An 18870-nucleotide genomic window follows, 5' to 3' on the forward strand; every position below is an offset into this window, starting at 1 on the left:
TAATATACCTTTGAGCAAGAGAAAATGGAGCTTTCTGATTGTATCAGCATGGTAACCATAAGTAGTCCACAGTGAGGTGGAAGGTGTATTTTGGCGGAAGCCAGCCCGCATTTGAAGTATTCTTAACTCAGCCAGCAGGCAGGCTTTCAAGCCATGTTATCTGCCCCCACATCTTGATCTAATTTAACAAGTTGCCATGAGAGCCCAGTGAAGGTTGATGCAATTTTCTTATCTTTGAAGGAAGAATATAACTGTGCAAGAAAATGTGAACATTCAGTTTCTAACTGATTTCCACACTTACAGTGCAGTAACGAAGACGTCACATGAACCAATAAAATGTACGTCTTTGAAGGTAACGTGGATAAAGACCTCAGCCCCTAGTGTAATGGCAGGAAAATGGATTCCATTCCCAGCTCAGAGAATCTATGTACACACCCTTTCATTCAGGGTACAAGTGCTCCTACTGTGTGGCCACACACACTCTGGAGCAATCCAATTTTAAGGGGGAAAAGAACAAAACCAAAAAGGAAGGCAGGACTTGAGATAAAAAAGAAATAGGTGTGACTTTTACAAGCAATAAAAAGTTTTGCCAACACTTACACAATGATTTCCACCTTCCAAAGTACTTTTTCAAACTTCAGCACACAGAACATGTCTGCATAAAAGCCAGAGACCCGTTTGTGTTCTAGCCCCCGCCTGGAGGGGACTGAACTGGTATGTTCTCTCCCCTGCCCCATTCTCTAGGATGGATCTGCAATGTGAAGGGGCCGCAGAGGGGGTGCAAGAGCAAAGAACCACCACCAAGAAACCGTCTGCAGTGTGGGCAGGAGACGTTCACCAGGCAGTGGGCAGAGGGGAAAAGCTATCTAACTGGGGACTGCCCCCACATGCCTGACAAGTCCTGACCTTCATTCAAACTACAGCAATGAGAGAATCCAATTGCAGTCTAAAGTCAATTATAATGTATTGAATTGGACAAGACAGTGAACCCTCAAAAGCTTCTAGCACTTATCTACACTCAACATGTGCTTAGAAACATTTGCTGAAATAATTGATCTGTTACAATTGAGCTTTATTCCCTCTATGTCTAGCACAATGTCTAGCACTTATTTGTTTAATTGATTTAGTTCAATTACATTTTCACAGATCTTCTACCACCAAGATAAGGATGAACACTTCTACTTTGCTAAAAGTAGAAAAAGGTACAAGATAAATTTGCCTAAAATCACAGAGTGTGTTAGAGTTGGGAGGGAGCACAGAGGACTTCTGTTTTCTGGGTTACTGTTTTCACCACGATCTGTGACAGTATAAAAAGTTATACTTACAATTATAAAGAAGAAACAACTGAATGGTAAGATCCTTAAAAACGTTTTTTTCTTTTTAATTCAAATGGCTACTTTAGTCTTTGAGAGTTGTAATTAATAGCCACTGTCCCTTTTCCTCCACTCACTGGATATTTTATCCTGAGAAAGAGAGAGAGAAAAGATGGGGGGGGCGGGGAGAGGGGAAGAGGAAAGGAAGGAAGAATAGAAGGAAGGATAGAAGGAAGGAAAGGAAGGAAGGAAGGAAGGAAGGAAGGAAGGAAGGAAGGAAGGAAGGAAGGAAGGAAGGGGGAGGGAGGAAGGAAAGCGGGGGGAGGGGGAAGGAGGGGGCAGAGGGAAGGAGGGGGAGGGGGAGGGAGGAAGGAAGAAGGGGGAGAGAGGGAGGAAGGAGGGAGGGAAGGTGGAGAAAAGGGGGAGGGAGGGAGGAAAGAGGGAAGGAAGGGGGAGGGAAGAGGGAGAGAGGAAGGAGAGAGGGAAGGGGAAGGGAAGGGGGAGGGAGGGAGGGAGGGAGGAAGGGAGGGGAAGAAATCTACTAAAAACAATATGTCTAAATAAGGGGATCAGACATAACTCAGACCTCCAGGACATACTTATATCTGTGATAGAAGAACTTTCGATGCTTTTACCTGTCCCCAAGTCTGGACTGCCAGAAAAGCCTCCCAGGTAGCTTTCGGGGCTGGCCCTCTTGAGTGTTCATGTCCCTACTTCGTACTTCACACTCATGTCCCTACTTCGTACTTCACACTCAGAATTTCCAATTCATCTCTTTGCTTCTCTCCTGAAAACTGAGACACTTGGAAAGGTCTCCCAACTCTCAGATAATTCTTATAAAGGTACTAAATCACCTGAGACAAAACCCTTTAAGTCCCTCGTGTAGACGTTAGCTACACGAGGCATCTCCCATGTAAAAGATCAAGAACTAATACATGAACATTTCAGAGAAGTTTCCATGTGGGGCAGAATCAGGCCTCTTGCCACATCACCGTGGATCCTTACCAGAATGTCACCCCATGAAGGCTGAACTAAAGCATAAAGCTTTCTTTGGCCATAACCCAAACGTTAGGACTAAAAGTCACTTTATTTTATCTCATTATCCACAAAATGGCCTTCACTAGCAAAATTACAGAATCACATACATAGCTAAGAGAGAATGATGAAAACTGTCATCGGAAAAGAACTGTGGCTGTGGCTGTGGATGTGGACAGTGGTTATACTGGCAATTGTGCAGACAGAACAAAGAAATCCCTTCGACAGAGACACGAAGTTGAGCAGATGGCATTGGAGTTAGGGTGGAAGTTGAAGAAGACGTGGCCTTTACACTTGGGCAAATGACAGCGTATCTCCCTGCACCCCAAGAACAGAAGCCAAGCATGTGCAGCTGCAGATGCCTGCCCCTCCCAGAGCCCACAGCCAGCTCATTCTTTCCCTCCTCTTCCTAATTTAGCAGCCGCCCCCCACATCAGTGTATCCAATTGGATGCTCATTCTTAAAATACCTACAACTATGCTTATAACAATAGAAGGTATATCTTGAAAGAGACAATTTACTCTTCCTCATTTCCCCAGGTCACTAACAGGAATGGGAAAACTTTCTCATAGTCTTCTCTCTAGAGATGAAAAAGGGGTCCCTTCAAAAGTAATGAGTCCCCATACACTAGAGACCTTCAAGCAAGGACCAGGGGGATAGTGTAGAAAGAACAGAGCAGGGGACCTTTAAGTTCCCTTCTGACCCGTGACTCTGTATATAGATCTTGTTGCTCCCTCAAAGCACAGACGTGACTCCTGAGTACCTACGTGTGCTCTGAACTACACGGAGCTGCAACAGAAGAGACAGGCCTGATCTTTGAAAAGGGAGTCATTTTCCTAAGCATTTGAGTTGTTCTCGAAGGTCAGCTGGTTTTTCTAGTAAAAGCTGAGACCTCCCTGACAGGAGAACAAACATGCGGCAAACTCTTCAGATCAGACAGATGCCTCCAAAGAAACACACACACATCGCTGCTCATCTTCATGCACACAAAGGGCCCTCCACGTGCCAACCTGTCCAGGGTGGAGTAAATTACAAGAGAATCGAGGCCTAGACCAATGATGAGTACCCAAAGTCTACAATAAGCTGCACTCACGCCACCATGCCTAACGTTCGGAGAACACTCCACGCTTACAGGAAGGAGCAGACCACGAACGCTAGAATGCTCCCGGGACAGTTCCGTACACTGCAAACGTGTCCTCGGCTAGGCAGCACCTGCGCGACAACTCACCGGGACAACCAACTCTGCTGTATTACCAGATTCTCCATCAAAACCCAAAGCTCTCAACAGATATCTTCCTTTCCCTGGTCTTTCTTCATTCACCACTACTGGAAAAGTAATAATAATAATAATAATAAATAAATAAATAAAGCTAAGTGAGGACAAAGGTTGGATCTGACCAAGTTCAGGGTGACTAAGGACTGCTCTCCCATTTGAACAGCCCGCCTAGTGAATACTCCACTATGGAAGACTCAAGGGTGTAGGTTGCCCAGTGGGGCCTCCGAGAGATACTTCTGCTGGTTCTGTGCTTAGAAAGACCTTCAAGAGCAGGCTAGAAAAAGTCCCCTGAGGCTCAGCCAGTAGGCTGAGTTTCCAAAAATGCCAAGTTCCCTTCCCCCAAATATGGAAAAAGGCCCAAAATATAAGTTGTTTCCTACCACTCTTGGAAATGATCCCTTGGGATAGAATGATACAGTTTGCTTCCAGCCATCAATGGCTATTCATAAACAGAGTGGCCTGAGAGCCTGCCCAGACTTCGACGTCTTCTTCTCCCCACCCCTTGCAGGAAGAACCAGGTGGACTTCAGTCTCTGGGAATATGTGCAGTGCCTTCCACTGAGCCCCGCACAGCGACACCACACAGAGGCTCAGAGGTAGGGGCAGGAGCCTACCTGTGTAGCCAGCCAGGGCAGCAGCAGGAATGACAGGCTTGTCCTTGTTGAGGTCAGCACGGTCACGCACATAGTCCTTGAAGGTGCCCTTGGGATTGTGGTTGGGCAGGGCGGCCGGATAGTCCTCGGAGTCGAAGCTGTCATAGGAGGGGACGCGCTGCAGGCTGTTGAAAGATGACTGGCTGCTCCAGGACTGGGTGAGGCGGTCACAGCTATCGTAGCTCTCTACGCTCTCAAAAGAGTCCTGGCCCCCGAGCTTGCCTGGAGGTAAAGGAGGAGGTAGGAAGAGGGCAGGGGAGGAGGGATTGGGAAAAGAAAACTGTGAAAACCCTCTTAGTGAGGAGAGGCTGCTCATCAGACCTGCAGGAGGCATGGAAGAAGGGAGAGGCCAGAGGAAGCTTGCGGGCCTGCTCTGGGAGGGAGGGCCATGCTGGCTGCAACCCAAGGGCCACTGCACGGGGCTGTCTTGTTCCACAGCTCCCAGGACAGAGATTCAGAGTCAACTGCTGCTCATGCCTGTCAAACAGAGACAGCAGGGCTAGGGAGCTCAAGAACCTGAGAACCAGAAACCTAAAAGCTGCGTGTCACACGTGTTACTGTGGGGTTTCTGGCTGAGGTATTAGACCGAATGAACAAATGAAGAAATCGGAGCAGTGTCAGGTTCAACTCCCTAATCCAACTCAAGCCAATGAGATAATTTCCAAAGGCCCAATTTGGCAAAATATTTTAGTCATAAGAAAAAAAATTCCATTAGACTAAGAGCAGATTGACCTTCCTTGACCTTGGAACTAAAGTGTTATTTTTTTAGCATTTTTTCCAAATACTATTTTAAAATGAAATACATGTACTGCCTCTATGACTTGTCTTTTCAAATAGAAAAAAAAGTTATGGGATGGCTTTTTTAGGATATTTTTTTAAAAAAAGAACACTCTCACTCTTCTAAATAGAAATCCATACTGTTTATTCGCTCCGAGTACAATTCTGTACTTGAAATTCATACTTCACTGGGGAAGTGTGGGCAATAAAAAACAAAGGAGTGGATGAAAGAGTTATTATGGTCCATAGCAATGTCAGAAATCTCAACTCTATGAGTTGCTTAAGGCATTAGTAACTGACCATAAGATCATGCAAGTTCATTAATTTCCCAAACCAGGTTATAAACAGCTGCTATCATTGCATAATCGCTCCAAGAGAAATTTCCATTGGCAAAAAATGCCATTAAAAGGGAGGCTAACAAACAAAAATTATGAAGGAAAATATATCTAAGAGCTGAAAAGGCTCACAGGAATATTTCTTCTGTTTTACTTTCAGATACTTTTTAGGCAACCCAAATTAAATCCTGGATGACTAAATGCCCACCTCGATTCAGGACAGGTCACGAGGCTAAGGATGTGACCAGTTTGTATGTAGGAATTCCTATGTCAACTCTCAACTGTTCAGGGCTGGCTAATCTCCTATAGTTTGAATCCCAGAATAAGGCTGGCCGATATCAGCCAATAGTAGAGTGTTTGGGCTGTATTCTCCCCTCCCTAAACAGTAGAGTTTGGTTACAACAATGAAATTCAAATATTTAATTTTGTATCCAAACCAAAATTTAATAAGGAGAAACTAAGTTGAGGATTTAAAAGAATTTTTTTTAACCCCAGATAAAAAGTATTCAGTAAATATGTAATTTTCGTATAATCCATGTTGTAGATTTCCTGAACCTCTTATCCCCTCCAATACTGCTTACAGCAGAAAGGTAGTTATTTATCTACTTTTTCTTAGACCTTCCTCCAAGCATCCATTCACAGAAGGGTCATGTCCAGGAGGCAGACTGAAGAGCTTGACGGTGCTATCTGCCCTGCCTACAGTCCACTGTCACACTCGCAACTCTTTAAAAATAAAGGAATTGCCTCTTCCAGAAATCCATATTAAAAGACTCCAGGAAATAGCCCAAAACCAGAATGCAATATCCTCTTTTGAACAGAACAGGGCATTTTATGGTATCTCATAAAAAGGTGTTCACTCACACCAGCAATCCATCTCGATGGTCATTCAATGTCTCTGTGAGACAAACACACCAAAAGCCTAAGAAAGAGATTGTATATTTTCATCAAGACCACCCCACCAAGTCACCAATGTGTAGGCAGTATTTATACTTAAGTCTCTCTGGAATGGCTCTGTCTCTATCAGCCATTTTTCTTTCTGGGGGGCAGGGAGACTGGGATTTCCATAGGCAGACAGTTCATTTCCAAGGAGCCCGATGAGCACGGACACTGACTTGGGCAGAAGCACTCCCTGCAGCCTCCCAGGCATGAGGCAAGCACAGCCCTGCCGAGAGCTCCAGTTCACAGCGTGAGCTGCTTTCACTTCACCTCTCTCACAACCCTGCAGCTGGGAACCTTTGTTTACAGGCATTTTCTCCAAAAATGGGCTGTGTCCATCTAGATTAGACACTCGGTTGTGCTGCTGTGCTCATGCAGGGCACCCTCATTGGCCAACTTTCCTGAGAAATGTCTCAGCAAGCAGACCTCAGAACACTCAGAACAGCAGATGGGGTAGCCCCCTAGCCACCCTTGAACAGACCAGCACAATGACAGTCCTCAGAGTCTGAGTAGGTGGCCAGAGAAGCACTCTGTGTGCTATAATGCAGTATGAGTTCTATTTTATTAATAATAACCAGCTAACAGTGATGCTTTCATTCTAGACCAATCATACCATGTCAGATGCAATCAGCCCTTCAAGTGGGTCCTGTGTGCAGCATTGCTAACATGCAGAAAGCAGCCGTGAGCAGAACGGCTTGGCCTGAAGCTTGATGTGAGGGAGGGAGAATGAGGCCAGACAGAAATACCTCAAGTCCCTTTGTACAGGTTACTCTCTGCTCCACAGTTATTGATTTGGGGTTGGAGTGGCAGTGGGAACAAAAACCAAGAACCAAGAGAAGAAGAAGGGACAATTACACAAATGCAAAGCCAGACGCAATTGAAAAACATATGACAGCAGATCTACCCAAAGTTAACAACATGCTGAGACCAAACCCAGAGGCTCGGTCATCACGTAGATGTACAGAAAGCCTGTAAGAAAGGAAGTTGTTCTAATTCTCTGAGCTGCCCAAGGAAAGAGATGCACATGCACATTTGTGTATGTATTTAAATAGACACGCACCCAAAAATAAAGACTCAGAAAGGGGAAGGCAAACTGATCCCACCCATCCCCTTCAGTATGAAACACAAACACCCTGAGGCCAAAAGCAGAAAGATTACAGGTTCTGATTTTGCTAGGGACTTTCCCTACGCAGAGCCCGCTGGCTGTCCTGAGGCCTGCGAGGAAGAAGTGTAAACCTGAACACTCAGAGAAGATGACAAGGGATATGGTCCCTGATGCCGACGGGTGATTCTTCAAAGTAAAGATGCCTTTGCACACACTCCCTCCCCCCAAGTGCCTCAAAGTAACAGGGTGGTCACTGAGCAGAAGTCAGTAGGAGACCCACCAAGTCTGTCTTCTGTGAACAAATGTCCTCCGAGCCCTTGGGTGGGAATGCTAATGTTCCTCTTTCTGCTTCCCCATTCATCTTTTGGAACAGTCATCTTTTTCAATTTTTTAGAAATCAGCTAGTTCTTCCCAGATGAGCAAACCCCTCCTTACGATAGACTGAGAAACAAAACTAACTGCACACTTCACTGGGTGGCTAGCCCTCTGGTGTTTATGTCTTGATCTTAAAAACTGAGTACATTTAACTTCTGTTGCTTTATAAAGTCGGCCAGCTATTTTGAAACATTTACTTCCCTGTCAGTGAATATCTTATCATTGTCATAATAGTCATGTCAACAAGAGGGCCTTGTTTTGGAAGCCTCTGGCCACCTCTCCTAGGTCCCCTAGCTAAACACACACTTTCACCATACTGCTGGTGACAGTTCCAAATCAACTACTGGTTAACCACCTTGTATCTTCCCAAACCAAGGAAGTCACAGAAGGCCCAGGCTGAGCAGCAGATGTCTTTCCAATACCCCGGCAGATTCTGCAGCCTGACCCAAAATGCGCTGGGGAACATCAGAGCACGTGCGAAACTACGAGCTTCCCAGAAGGGTCACCTGATCTATTCTTACTCAATTGTGTCCTCCTTAGGCAAAAAAAATCCTCTCAAAAATAACAATAATAAAGCATCGTTTAAAAAACAACCACATTCAACTAGAATTATTACTTGGTAAAATTATTTCCCCCAATACAAAATTTAATGGGTCACCCTGCCCGCTTTCAATTCCACTGTGAACCTGTGGGCTCTGTCATGTAAATGAACTTGGCTCAAATTCCATAATGACAAGTTCTTACTATCTAGACAGTCTAAGACAGAAAGGCTGAATGAAACTCAGGAATATGCAGGGCCATTCATGAGGGGGAAATAGGAGACCTGGAAAACTCACAAAATTAGGTCATTCTTGTAACAAACTATAGAAATGATCCCTGAAAGTATAGTCTTAGGTCATTCTTGGAAACCAAGAGCTTCCAGAGGAAAAATCTGACCTACCACGACTGGTCCTCCCCATGCACATGTTGTCTGGTGTTACAACTTCCTGTTTGATGGCAAAGTAGTCAGTCTGCAAGGTGTCCGTTTGCAGGGGGTCCCGGAGAATGACCGAGGGGTAGTCGTTCTCATACTTGAGGGAGAGAAGTTCCTCAGAGCTGATGGGATGGAGTGTCTGGTAGGACTCTGTGATGAAGCTGGGCTCTGAGAATTCTGAGGGAGGAACACACTGAGCATGCTCGATCCCATAGCCTGGAAACAGAGAGTATGTGAGATAAAAGAAGAGAAAGATTTGTACCTAAAACAAATAGTTCTTCACCATTTACAACAGCCCCTCAATGTGAAACAAACAAGCTGACTACCTTTGAGAGTAAGAAAAAACCCTTTCAATGAGCAGGGCCTGGGTGTTTAACTTTGTTCCACTTCTTAATTGCTATGGCCCTTGGCAAGAAACCTCCATTTTCTGATTTAATTTCCTCATATCTAAAATAGAAATGATAGCAATCTTTCTCGGAGCATTGTGAGAAAAATCAAATGAGAACATATATGTAAAATGCCTACCAACGATTCTGGCACAAAATAATCTCTTACTATATGGTAGTTAATATCATTGTTGTTCTAAGAATAAAAATCATAATAAAGTGAAAAATAAAACAAAAACAAAGCTGCTTAAGAGTCCCTTTGGAAGCAACACCATCAGATAAGGAGAGCCCTACATGAATTCCCCTCTGGCCACCTCTCCAGTGTGGGTAAGTGTCATACTGGAGAAGGGAGAAGGCTTTATTTTCTGTAACAGAATTTGAAACTGCATGGCACACCCTTGAGGAAGGATTTCAGAAGGAATGCTGTCATATTCACTAGTAAACGGGGGGGGGGGGGGGGGGGGGGGGGGACAGAACCAGGAATCTCTGATGGCCCCTGCAGGGCACAGGCTCCAATGGTAATCAAGCTGTAGCTCCCACGTGACTTCTGTTTCGAATATGTCAGAGAGACTATGGAACCTTTTTGGCTGAGAGAGCCATGTATGCCACATATTTTAAAATGTAATTCCGCATACAACAACCAGTATACATTACGCATTATCCAATAAAAATTTGGTGTTATCCTGGAGGACAGCTGTGATTGGCTCCAGCCACCCGCAACCATGAACATGAGCAGCAGGAAATGAATGGATTGTAATACATGAGAATGTTTTATATTTTTAACATAATCATTTTTTTTATTAAAGATTTGTCTGCGAGCCAGATGCAGCCATCAAAAGAGCCACATCTGGCCTGACCAGGTGGTGGCGCAGTGAATAGAGTGTTGGACTGGGATGCCGAGGACCCAGGTTGGAGACCCCGAGGTCGCCAGCTTGAGTGCAGGCTCATCTGGCTTGAGCAAAAGGCTCACTAGCTTGGACCCAGGGTCGCTGGCTCGAGCAAGGGGTTATTCAGTCTGCTGAAGGCCCACGGTCAAGGCACATATGAGAAAGCAATCAATGAACAACTAAGGTATTACAACGAAAAACTAATGATTGATGCTTCTCATCTCTCTCCGTTCCTGTCTGTCTGTCCATATCTATCCCTCTCTCTGACTCTCTCTCTGTCTCTGTAAAAAAAAAAAAAAAAAAGAGCCACATCTGGCTCACAAACCATAGGTTCCCGACCCCTGTGGGTGGAGGCTTACAGGTTAATAAAAATGTTTATCGGCTGAAGCCTTGTGCTTTGTGGGGAAAATAAAATAAACACCAAGTACTCTACATTTAAGAAAACATTGTTTACCACAGAATTACCACGAAAAAGATTGTGTTCAACTGGGACAAGGTTCCTTTCCTCCGATCCCATTGTAAGGAGCCAGATGAGGGAAGAAGATCGGAAGGTGAACTTACTAATGAAATAATCCGAGGTATAACGGGATTCTGGGTAAGTAGGGTTGACTCCGTTAACTTGATATGGTTTCACATCCTCTGCAACAGACAGGGTAGGGAATGAAACAGAGCGGTCAACGGGCGAGCAGTGCTTGGCCTAAAAGGATCTTGGACACAAGGACCACAATGATCTCAACCCCTCTTCTAAGAAAGCTGCATGTCCGTGAACTGAGTTGGTCTGTGAGTCCACTCTGACTGGGACTTTGTCTAGAGATGAGATCACAAGAGTATGGCTAAGTTTACTATTTCAGTAGCTTAATATCTTGGAAAGAGCACCAGTGAATAATCTCTATGGGCTGGGGAGGCAGTCCACCCTCATTCTGATGCATGCATGGACCACATCAGCATCAATGGCTAGAAAGCAGCTTGGGAAGTTACCAAAATCAGTCCCCAATGCTCAAACTGATCAGCTCTAAAAGTTTTTAGAAATATAATAAAATATTTAGGCAGATAGATTTTATAGCTCCCACTTCTTCTAACAGATGTCTGCTTTTTGTTACATGGTTTTTCCATTGCCCTCCAATTTCAAGCTCAGGCACAGATAAGCAGCAGGACCCTTGTAAGGTAACTTATCTGGTGAAATATGACAGGGTGCATGCAAAGACAGAGAAGAGCAACATAACCAAACTGCCACCCCGGTGCCAACCTCCCCACGACAGAGAAAGGGATGCAGATGGAGATGGCCAAGCATAGAAAGGTTCGCCACTGAACTAAGGTGAGCCTGCAAATCCTCCCATCGCCCTGGGACCATCCGTCTGGCCTCTGGCCATTGCATGGAGTCATCTGATTGTATTTCACTGTTGGAATCACACTTGGAGAGTGTTGGTTTGGATTTTTCCTCGGGTATCTGATAGCTTGTCGGGAGCAAAGGCTGCTGGGAAAACAAGTTTATACCTGCACAGAAAAACAGTCCCCAGTTGCGATAAAGTGATTAAACTTTGCTTTAGCAGCTTATCAGATTGAAACAACCCCTGTACCTTTGGCCTCTACCCCACCCAAACAGCTATGTTCTTTCTGTGCCATGTGGCTTTATTTTAATTACGGAACCAAAGCTGTAGCTTTGGAGCAAACATCTCGCTCAGCTCTTTAAGGACCTGAAGACAGATGAACCTTACTGCCTCTCTCAGTAGAGAAAGAGTAGGATGATATGACTTTGCTCTCAAATGTACTCAATTACTTCCTGATGCTCCTGGTTCTCTTAAATTCTTCTTTTGCAACAAGGTGGGCTAAATCCATCTTACGGACCAGAAGCTCCCCCATGAGTCCATATTATTATACAGAGAACACAGGGCAGGGCTGCAGTTGGGCAAGACCTGGGTTTAAGGAAATGAGTGATATTGAGGAAGCCACCTACACTGTCCTCCTTTACAGATGCAGACACGAACAGTGCATGCCCTTTGCCCTTTCTCAGGGCTGGTGTGAGAATCCAAAGAGAAAATGGATTTGAAAGCACCTTCAAAACAAGGAGATGCCAAGTAGATGTGAACGCTAACTATGCTGAGAGGCGGGTTTGGATGCTCCGGAACACACAGCCACTCCACGGTGATAAAGAGAGGAAAACAGTGTACAAGATATTTGGGTTACATGGGCTGGCAGGATCCACTGTTCTGTTTATGAGCCAACTGTCACATCAGACCTGCTATGAGCCTGCTGTAGCTCTCTCTCCATAAACAGGTTGCTCATGTCAACACGAGTGAGTGGGCGTGGGTGCAGCTGCACAGGAACATGGCGGCGCTTCGGGGAAGGCTGCACGCTGCCCGCCGTCCTTGGCCAGGGCACTGCAGCAAAAGTCACCTAGCTCTTGCCTGGGTTTGTTTATATTTCAGAAGCTGAAGAGAAGGGAAAAAGATAACACTTCTGTGCCCAGAGAAATCTAATTTGGGTCCCTCTCGAACATGGCGGGGTGGAAAATATCCTTAAACAAAGGAAGGTATTATACGGAATAAAAGTGCTAATCCTGAGCTTTGCTCCCTGCCCCCAGCGTCTGTGCCAGGGCTTGGAGCTGGTGACCACAGGGAAAGGGTGGGCCTGGGTCAGAGAGGGCACTGGGCTTCTAGGCTTACAGTCAGCTGGAGGGCACTGCTGACTGCTGGTAACTGCAATTTATTTTAAGAAGAAATTCAGAAAAATAAGCGCAAAAACACCCAAGTTTGCCGCCTGCTGCTGTTTCTATACTCAGCCAGGACTGTGGTATATGAGTCACTCGGTCCAAAAAGGTTGGAAGAGACTAGTAGGGGAGGCCATGTCATTACAAGGTTGCAACACTGTGTCCCGACATAACCCCTTTTTGTGCTCCAGATGAGAAAGGTGCACCACAGGATTGTGATGCCAACCCAGCTGGTGGGCAGAGGAGCCTGTCTCAGGAAGAAGCTTGGAGAAACTAAGCTTTCTGATGGATGTGGCCAGGTATCATGCTGCCACAGATAAAGGGGGTGTGCACCAAGATCACCAGAGGAAAAAAAATATCTTGGAGCTGGCTGTGGGCACTGCTTGCTGAAACAGTCATGAGTTCAAGATAAGGGCAGGGATCAGAATTTCGCATACCAAGAAGCTTCAGGAGTTCAAACTTGCTAAAGATTAAAATCTGACCCTCCAAGACACAGAAGAAAAGGAAACTAACATTTATTGAGCACCTGTACTGACATGTCTCCTCGGACACGTAGACAGGACACCCACAGACGATAGCATCACGCGCTGTCCCCTCATCGGGTGTGTCTGTTCACCTGCCTACCCTTGCAGCGACCCCACTCAGCTTCCACCTCGCTCTGGCCTCCACACACATTTACCTTTCTGCAGGATCTCAAGATGTTCCCACAAGATGTCCCCAACGAAGTCTGGGGCCAGCTCGAGAAAGCAGTCTTTCCCCAGGGCACAGAGAGCTGCTCCGTTCATGCAGAACTTCTGGAAGTCCACCCCCTTCAGGCTGAACTCGTTCACCGCCCACATCACCCAGTCCCGAACGTGGGTTTCTGTCCACTGCCGAGGGTCTAAAGGAAGAGACCAAAGGAAGATCGAGCAAGTGAGGCTCCGAACTCGTGCCCGAGCCTCAGAAAGGACACTCCAAGGACTTGAGTCCAGCGGAGCACGCTCTCTGGTTTGAAGGGCTGGGAAGCACCAGCCTTTAAGGAGGAAGGTGCGTGTTGTGGGCACCTCCCCCCTCCATTCAGCATCCCCACCTTCTCTATCTTGGCAGCTGGGAGATCACTGTCGTCAGCCAAAAAGTAACACATGAGTCCTTTCTACCCTCCATGCAGACAGTTTTTCCAAATTGTCTCTTGTCTCATTGCCTTATTTCCATTAGACATTTTTAAAGCCTGGGACAAGGAACGAATGACTTCTTTAACAGCAATAAGAACGAAGTCAAGTTTGTTCTGGAGATTATTACACTTATCTCTTCCTGCTCTTAACTCTTATAATGTATTTGAGATTATTATTCTTAATTATTTTTATCTTAGCTAATTATGGTTAGTAATAACCGCAGCAATTAATTATAGTAAGTCGCCCAAATGGTACTCAGTAATAACAACATTATTGGGTGCCTGCATTATACTAGATACCCTGCGAAGTACGTACACCCACAGGCCTGGCACTGACTAGCACGCAGCACAGGCCCTGCATAATCTTCACACATGGCCCAAGGTCACACGGGACTACACCAGCCATGGCATTTAAAGAGCTCAGAGGATGGCAGGGGGCAGTGCCCACATCGTATCTGCTCTCAAGGTTTCCTGCTTCAATGTCACAGGGGGCTTTATGGGATGTTGGTCAGAATTCACCGTATCCTGCCTGGTGCTCGTAAAAGGATGCTGGGCACTGCCGTCGGCAGGGTGTGTGGTAGAGCAGCGTACGTGGGAGAAGGTATAAGATACAGTCCCAGGCTGTGTTCCAGGCAGGGTTCTGACAGGGCTGGAAGCCTCTCACGACCGCTCTCAAGACAGCGTTACTCTTACTCAATAGCATAGTGTTCTCTCTGCTCTCAACTATTCAGGAAATGTTGCTCAGTGAAGGCTTAAGTGTTCTCTGGTCATCTCTCCTTTCTGACAACTCCAGTCCCCTCACATTCCTGAATAAACCCTTTCAGAGGAGAACACCCAAGAATAAACACGTTCCACCAGAGTACATGGGGAAGAAGAGGGCAATCTGTAAATTCCAAGAACTGGAGCTCACTGAGTACAGCCAATGGCAGCCCAGAACAACTCTAAAATCGTGTTTTTATTCCAAATTGTCCATAGTTTGGAATCACGTGAGGAGCTCCAAAATACTGAAGTTACTACTATCAAGTGTGATTTCATTAGTCTGGGACATGGCCTAGCTGGGAAATGTTTTGAAAATCCCAAATCTAATGGGTTTAAACAAGTTTGAGAAGCAGTGCCCCAAGACCAAGATGGCAGCAGGGACCCCAGGAGAAAGAGAAGCATTAGCACGTGTCTGTGACAGTTCTGACCAATTTCCACAGCAACCTGTAGCTGCTGACCAAAGTATGGTAAGCAGTAATGTCCACCTCACACTACAGGTGAGAAAATTAACCTTCCCCAAGAGTCTATTCCTAACCCTCTTTCTCAAGGACAAAGCATACCTTTCGGAATTCCCAGTCTTTGCTGCTCTTTCGAGAAACCACTGAAAGTAGCTTTCAGTGCTTGAGACATCATTTCTTTGCTGCTTGGAGTTAAGAGTGGGACATCTGCACATTCCATATCTGCAAGAAAAAAGAAAATCATATGAATAATAAAAACTAAGCAGGTGATGGATCATTCTGTAATATATACAAATATTATGCCATTATATTATACACCTATGACTAATGTAATGTTATACATCAATTTTATCTCAATTTAAAAAACTAAATAGGTAATTAACCACTGATAAAATAAAATAGGGCATGAATGGTCTGAAGAAGGCACACTGAAAAATTACTGTACTAACATCCTCACAAGGACAGATAAAATTAGGGGAGGGGGTAGCTTTCCACAGTGTGCTAGATCCCTTAAAATAAAAACTGACTCTTGCCTAGAATATCTTATACCCTTGACAAAGGATGTTTGTTCTTTCTGTATAGTTCTGCTAATTCACCCATGGTCCCTTATTATTCTTCATAATTCACTGGGAGTATTGTTGCTATATACTTTCAGTTACCTATGAAAAGGAAATAATGATATTCATTCATTCAACAAATAATTACTTAGCACGTGCTTTGTGCAAGGAATTGGAGAATTAGCAATAAACAGACAAATAATCTCTATCCTCGTGGATATCAGCTTCTGGCAGGAGATACAGTCATTAAAAAACTATTACACAACTAAACGTTCAAAACATTAAACAGGGCTTCAGCGGAGAAGTAGAAGATAAAATGTTAACATACAACAGAAATTCCTGTTGGCATGGAGAAACCAGAGAAGGCCTCCCTTAGGAGAAGAGAGACATTGGACTTGAGATCTAAATGATACACAGGAGTTTAAAAAAGAAGAACTACTCTAGTCTGGACCAATGGTTCTCCAAGTGCGGTCCTCAGACCAGCTGTATCAGCATCACCTGAAAACTGTGGGAAATGCCAGTTCTCAGACCCCTGCAGACCTCCTGAATCAGAACCTCTCAGGGCTGCAGCCCAGAAATCTGTGTTTCTAACACAGAATCCAGGTGATCCTAATGGCCACTCAAGTTAGAGGACCGGGGTCCTAGATGAAGGGACTAGCATAAGTGAAGGTCATGAGATGGGGGTGGAGAGAAAACTTGGCCTATTGTAGATCAGAAAGATCTGGAGCTGCGGCAGAGACAGGAGGACAGTTGTTCATTGAGATGAGATTAAAATGATAAACAAGGAGGATATTAAAGAATTTATAACTTTATCCTAAGTAGATGACAGAGTCATTAAGAGTCTTATGCACAAGAAGGACATGACTACATTAGCATAACGTTATGGTAATTCTATTTTTAATTTTTCAAGGAACTGCTATACTGTTTTCCTCAAAGAGGTGCCATGATTTCAGTTTGCCACCACCAGTGTGCACAAGGGTCTCGCATCCTTGCCAACACTTGTTACTTTCTGGCTATTCTTGGACAGGGGTGGGGGGACCTGGGGGTGGTAGCTAGTAGCCATCCTAATGGATGCGGTTTAACACCGTAGTTTTGATTTCCATTTCGCTAATGATCAGTGATGTTGAGCATCTTTTCATGTGTTTATTGGCCATTTTTGTATCTTGGAGAAACGTCTATTCAATCATTTTGCTCATTTTTATAATAGAGTTTGGGGTTTTTTGTTGTTGGTGCTGAGTTTTAGGAATGCCTTATATACCCAAAAGTATTGAAAACAGGATCTCAAAATGATATTTGTACACTTATGTTTATTGCAGCACTATTCACAATATATAAAATATGGAGGTAACCCAGGTGTTCACCAACAGATAAATGGATAAGTAAAATGTAGTATATACATACAACATAATATTATTTCCTTCCTTAAAAGGGAAAGAAATTATGACATATACAACATGGATGAACTCTCACATTATGCTAAGTGAAACAAACCAGTCACAAAAAGACAAATTCTATGAGGTACTTAGAATAGTCAAATTCACAGAGACAGGAAGTAGAATGGTGGATACCAGGGCCTGGAGGAAGGAAGGACTGAGGAGTTGTGTAATGGGCACAGAGTTTCAGTTCTACAAGATGAAAAGTTCGTGAGACAGATGGTAGTGATGGGTTTACAACATTCCACATAACTATACACTTAAAAATGGTGAGGATGATAAACTTTACTGCACCACATTAAAAAAAATGGGAAAAAAAATAAAGAAGATCGCCTTAGCTGGTCTGTTTAGGAGGTAACTATAAATGGATGTGGGCAGACTTGTTAAAAAGTTATTGCATTAGTTGCTGTGAGAGATGTTGGTGGCTTTGACTAGGACGGGGGTGACGCAGAGAGTGTAAGTAAACAAATTTGAAGCACACCTAGGAGGTAACATCTGTAAAACCTGATTTACGTAGGTAGTAAAGAAGAATGAGGTATCAAAACCTGCAGGTCCACAAACGTGTCACCCTTGCTATACCCACAGACATCTTTGTCTCTTCCACACTCAACTTGTCTTGTACATGTAGGCCAAGTTCAAAGCCAGAAGACATAAACATGGCTCAAGTTTAAAACTTTCTGGATTCGGCTCAGACACAACTTCCCACAAAAAGTTACTAAGCAATGACGTGAGCATTCCCAGCAGCCACCCCAGCCATCCTGTGACCTGCAGACAGTAATGTACTTTACTGCAGTAATTCCCAAAACCCTCTTCCTCGGCCCGGGTCCTCGGGGTACACATCACATAAAACTGGCTTTCAGAATGGCTGGGCTGCAGGCATGACTTTGGTGCAGGTTCCTGAGCTAGCCATCTCTAAACCCTGGCTGGTCAGAAAATTCCATGGACACACACAATGTGTTGTTGGCTGAATAAAATGGAAACATGACAAGGGAAAAGATGACAACTGGCAACCTCTGAAACAAAGGGGCAGATATATTGCTTCTAAACGTCAAAGTGAAGGGAAATACATTACAAGAAAGAAAGGGAGGCAGCACTCTCCCTCCAGCTTGCTTTGAGCGATGCTGTCAGGGAACTGCTTAGCGTGCAGCCCCTGCCGGGGGAGCACAGAGACAGCCACGGCAGCTGCCCCAGGGCCCCGCCGGTGAGCATGAGTCTCAGTTCTAGGGAGTGGACGACGATTTGGGTTGCCCTGGGATGTGCCCAAAATCATCTAGTGGAAAATTCAACACGCCTCCAGGAGGGTTGACAAAATGATGGAAAATCCCAGATTGTTAAGGGAAAGGGGGATAGTAGGGGGAGGTATAAAGTGTTGATTATGCAATATCCAGCCCTTCAAACAATGGAGTAATCATCAAATGAGTCACTAAGAAAGACATCAGTGCTCACCCTTCGTTCTCATTCTACACGCCCAAGAACAGCTAGCTGAGTGGCAGGTTCAGAAATGTCTCCTCTTAGAACAGAAATCAGTTGTAGTTTAGAGAAAAAGACTATTTAGCCCAAGAGTTGCATCTAAAGGAATGGACAACTGCAGTCTCCCTAACTCCCAGCACAGGGTGAAGCACAAAAGTCAATCAACACATGTCAAGTGAATTAAGTATTGTCCAAATTTGAGTCAACTTTCCTTCCCTTCACTCCTATCCAACACAAATTCATGAACTTAAACTGTGTGGGTTTTGTCTTGTGTGTTTGTTCCCTG

The 18870-nt window shown here is 44.8% G+C and overlaps 1 protein-coding gene and 1 pseudogene across 6 annotated transcripts in view; both read right to left on the reverse strand.

The window, feature by feature from the left end:
• ETS1 (ETS proto-oncogene 1, transcription factor) overlaps nucleotides 1-18870 on the reverse strand; it is a 134906-nt gene that overhangs the window by 17138 nt on the left and 98898 nt on the right. For 4 of the 6 annotated variants that reach the window (XM_066259702.1, XM_066259704.1, XM_066259705.1 and 1 more), the window contains 5 exons: nucleotides 15227-15346; nucleotides 13437-13637; nucleotides 10612-10689; nucleotides 8745-8993; nucleotides 4238-4498 (listed from right to left, as the gene is read on the reverse strand). In XM_066259702.1, coding sequence (XP_066115799.1) covers nucleotides 4238-4498; nucleotides 8745-8993; nucleotides 10612-10689; nucleotides 13437-13637; nucleotides 15227-15346 — 909 coding nt within the window. The remainder of the gene's footprint in view (nucleotides 1-4237; nucleotides 4499-8744; nucleotides 8994-10611; nucleotides 10690-13436; nucleotides 13638-15226; nucleotides 15347-18870) is intronic. The other 2 variants (XM_066259707.1, XM_066259708.1) reach the window with 1 other exon arrangement.
• LOC136327796 (small nucleolar RNA U3) lies at nucleotides 8626-8696 on the reverse strand (annotated as a pseudogene).

This window comes from Saccopteryx bilineata, chromosome 2, assembly GCF_036850765.1.
Source record: "Saccopteryx bilineata isolate mSacBil1 chromosome 2, mSacBil1_pri_phased_curated, whole genome shotgun sequence".
NCBI classification, from domain to species: domain Eukaryota; kingdom Metazoa; phylum Chordata; class Mammalia; order Chiroptera; family Emballonuridae; genus Saccopteryx; species Saccopteryx bilineata.